Source organism: Octopus bimaculoides, chromosome 8, assembly GCF_001194135.2.
Source record: "Octopus bimaculoides isolate UCB-OBI-ISO-001 chromosome 8, ASM119413v2, whole genome shotgun sequence".
In the NCBI taxonomy this organism is placed as follows: domain Eukaryota; kingdom Metazoa; phylum Mollusca; class Cephalopoda; order Octopoda; family Octopodidae; genus Octopus; species Octopus bimaculoides.
In genome coordinates this window covers 23514809-23519233 of record NC_068988.1, presented here as the reverse complement: position 1 = coordinate 23519233, position 4425 = coordinate 23514809, and the positions used below count along the sequence as shown (strand labels likewise).

The following is a 4425-nucleotide window of genomic DNA, read 5'->3' as shown; positions in this document are numbered from 1 at the left end:
TTTATATATATATATATTTATATATATATATATACACACACACACATATATATGTATATATCTTTACATATGTTACGTGTGTATGTCTTTGTGTTTGCTCTCTGTCATCATGATAACTGGAGTTAGTTTGTTTACATCCCTGTAACTTTTGCAGTTCAACAAAAAGAGACTGCTAGAATAATTGCTGGGCTTAAAAACAAGAATATAGTACAGGGGGTCGATTTGATTGGCTCAACTCTTCAAGGTGGTGCCCCAGCGTGGCTAAAGTCCAATACCTTAAACAAGTTAAAGGTAAAAGATATATCTATACCAACTCACCATATAATGGCTCTTCTATAACATGGGCCATAGCTTCTTTAAAGGGCATATTTGCTGGAACATCTTTGAATGTCCTCAATCTGAAGAGGAAGAATAAAAGGAAATTACATCTTAATGACAATCAATTCCATTGCTATCGCTCACTTTCTTTCTCTCTTGTTCAGTCTGTCTGTCTGTTTGTCTAGCACAGCCAGCCATCACTTTCAAACAATATGGGTCTATGCTTTGTCTGTCTATTTACCTACAAAGCTATTCATTATTTTTCTTTTATTTACCTACAAAAAGTGTGTTATTCTTGGTGATTTTAAGGTAGTAAAAAAGACTTTAATGTCTATTTCTAACAGTGTGTGGTGAGGCATTAAGCTGATCCTTTGTTATAATTATGTATATGATTATAAAATATTGTGTAACTACAAAGCTAGATAGTTAATTTGTTACCACATTTAGTCACAAGGAATTAGTTAGCACAATGTTATTCTAGGAAACAGTTGCATTGTGGGATGGAACCACACCACAAGGTCGTGAAACAAACTTCTAAACCATATTACACACACACATATATATAAAGCAGAAAATTGTATTCAGAAAATGAGGCATAGTTCATAGTAAACAGTTCCCAAAAGAATTGGCTATCAGTTCACATAGTAATTAAATCGGGAGATGAATACAGATTTATCATTTCTATAGGATTACAGCTGTTTTGTAATCTCAGTGTAGTAGTATTGACTTTAATCTTCCAAATTATACACATACATTTTATGTCAATATATAATAGAAATATGTTACAAAAACAAAATAGAAACTACACGTGGAAATGTAAGGGGAAAGTAAGAAAAATAAGCGAAAACAGACATTGGAAATCAAAAAGAGTAAAGGTTCTTTATGAAAAGTAACGATAGATATATACAATTAGATGAACTGAGGTAGGAATAAAGGTAATAAGTCATTATTGTGAGTTAAAGAGAATCAAAAGCATACCGGTTTCATAATGTTACTAATCATTGCTTATATATATTTCATCATCTGATACAAAATCACATCCTCCAATGTCCCCTCTCCTCTTTTGTCTTGCAAGTTACTTAGTGGCCCTGTCAGTGCAGGTGCCACTTAAAAAGCATCCAATCCACACTGTAAAATGGTTGGCATTTGGAAGGGCATCCAGCTATAAAAACCATGCCAAAACTGGCCTTGCCTGTGCTTGTGCCACACTGATTACAACGGTCCTTCAGTTTTTCTAAGTCCAGTAAAAAAACCCCGGAAGGTTGGGACTCCAGCCAGGCCTTTCATGATGCCCTTAAAGCCAGGAACTTTACAGCAGCCACTCATAAAGGTCATGCCATGAGATTGATCCTGGAACCAGCTGTTTGGCAATTCTGAAGCAAATTTCTCAAATATCACACCACCATACCATTACTTCAGTTCTTTAAATTTGATAGAAAATATTTCAAGTGTCGACTGCTCACCTGTGATGAGAGGAACCTTGATTGTAAGGCATACATTTGTCATTTCTAGCCCATCCACAGTAGGGGTCATTAATACAAGCATCTGCTTTCTTGTATTGTTCACATGTCTCCACATTCACCTGTAATACTTTGGAATCTGTACTCAAATACAAATAGTCTTTCTGGAAAAGAGAATGAAAATAAAAAAAATTAAAAATGGCATCGACGAAGAAGAAGAAAACGTCTTGTGCTAGAGAAGAAGACCCATCAAGCAAGTGAAATCGTAGTCATGAGATACCGATGTCACACAACTGGCTCCTGTGCTAGTGTCATGTAAAAGCACCCATTTCACTCTCTGAGTGGTTAGCATTAGGAAGGGCATCCAGGCTGTAGAAACCATGCCAAATCAGACTGGAATCTGGTGTGGCCTCTTAGCTTACCAGCCCTGGTCAAATTGTCCAACCCATGCCAGCGTGGACAACAGACATTAAATGATGATGATGATGACAACGACAACACTACAAGCCTATCACATGTTGTTTAATCTCAGGTTCTGTCCCCTATTCAAGTTGTGACCATTCCATCTTTTTTAAAAGAATGTGAAGTAAAGGCGCATGGCATAGTGCTTAACCCTTCAGCATTTAGACCAGCCGCATGTATTCCAAATATTTTGTCTGTTTATGTTGAAACCAACGTCTCACAGAAACCCTAAAATGTCACACTAAAAATAAACAATCATATCGTAGAAATCTTGAAGCTACAAGATAATATATCATTAATTCAAAACAATCTCTGTAACTTAGCAGTTCGGCAAAAAGGGTCTGATAGAATAAGTAGCAGGCTTTTACATAAAAAAAGAACACAGACCCGGAGTAGATTTGTTCAACTAAAAACCATTCAATTTTGTGGCCCCAGCATGGCTGCAGTCAAATGACTGAAACATGCTAAGAAATAAAAAAAAATGAAATGAGTTAACAGCCAAGTAGACTACGGCCATCTTCCTGACCTCTTATGTCCGTTCGGAGTAATATTTCACATAAATGTTGAACATTTATCAGTTACGATGCTCAACAAGGTAGTTGGCTCACTGACTGCTGTTATCAATTCAGAATGGAATTCAATATGAAAAGGTTGACAAAGTTAGTATGATATTTATTCTTTATCTTATTTTCAACAGAATACAAAATAATATACATGATAGAATATCTTTAACATTATTATTGTTGTTGTTGTCGTTTTGGTTGTATATTTATGAGTTTTTCTTTTTCAATTACTATGTTGATGTATTAGCAGATATTTCTTTGTGTGTGTGTGTGTGTGTGTGTGTGCGCGTGTGTGTGCACGTGTGTTTGTGCGTGCGTCCGTGCGTGCGTGCGTGTGTGTGTGTGAGAGAGAGAGACTTTGGTGGAAGCTTGCTCTACTTCAGTAATGAGTGAGCTGATAAATAACATTCAGGTCATTGGAAAAAAAAAAGAACACACACACACACATATATATATATATATATATATATATATATATGTGTGTGTGTGTGTGTGTGTGTGTGTGTGTGTGTATGGTCTCTATGTGTGTGTGTGTATATATATATGTAGGTGTACATTATATATGTATGAATATATTTATTAACACAAATGTACAAGCTTATATATTTTATATATATATATAATAAATATATACTTTATATATATATATACATATGAAATAAGAAACGGAAAAAGAGTAAACATTTCTATAAATATAAAGTGTCTCTTTCATAAATAGTAACTCAAGCAGAATTATTTGATTTACCAAATTATTTGCTTAACTAAACAGTGGCTCTTGCAAGGTTTCTACATATAACCTTATACTTTCAACACCATTACCAACCTCACCACACAAATATGGCAATTTTTTACTAACTGAATCACTATTATTTTCATGTCTTCTTTCACCATTTTTATTTTGTTTTGTGCTACACACAGGAGCAGGTGTGGCTGTGTGGTTAAGAAGCTTGATTTGTATTCTTGCACTTTCCAGGTTTCTGACTCAGTCCTACAGTGTGGCATCTTAGGTAAGTGTTGTTTTTTTTACTACAGCTCCTGTCTGGTTGATGCCATGTAAGCAAATCTGGTAGACAGAAACTGAAAGAAGCCCAATGTAATTATAAACAGGAGAAATTTTTAGCTGTTTCTCTGCAGACTGACATTGTATTCTTCAGCAAGGCACTTTATTTCACATTACTCCAATTCCTTCAACTGTTAAAAATAATTGAAAAGGGCAAGTGTTGACACCATCAATGTCATGCTGAATCTCCAGGAGAACTACATTAAGGGTACACGTGTCTGTGGAGCACTCAGCCACTTCCACATTAATTTCACAAGGAAGCTGTTCCATTGATTGCACCAACTCAAACACTCATCACAACTGACCGAGTGCCATCAGTTTACATATATAAGTATTAGATGCGTTTACTTTTTATACCTATGACACATGAAGGGCCAATGCCCTTCATGGGATCTGTGTTTTAAATTGGATTTGGTACTTGCATATCTTCAGTATCCTACCAATATTTGAAGTACTCAACGTTGCGTATTTCAATGAGCACTCAATGTTATTGTAACTAGCCATTTCTAGCCATCCCCTGAGTTTATGTGCTTTGATTATTATGACTATGTATATAATAAAA

The 4425-nt window shown here is 35.3% G+C and overlaps 1 protein-coding gene across 1 annotated transcript in view; it reads right to left on the bottom strand.

Annotated features, from left to right (window-relative positions):
* The window catches only part of LOC106878942 (semaphorin-2A), a 101760-nt gene that overhangs the window by 4018 nt on the left and 93317 nt on the right, over nt 1–4425 (bottom strand). Inside the window, exons 13-14 of the mRNA XM_014928318.2 lie at nt 1782–1942; nt 319–398 (exon numbers count right to left, since the gene is read on the bottom strand). Coding sequence (XP_014783804.1) covers nt 319–398; nt 1782–1942 — 241 coding nt within the window. The remainder of the gene's footprint in view (nt 1–318; nt 399–1781; nt 1943–4425) is intronic.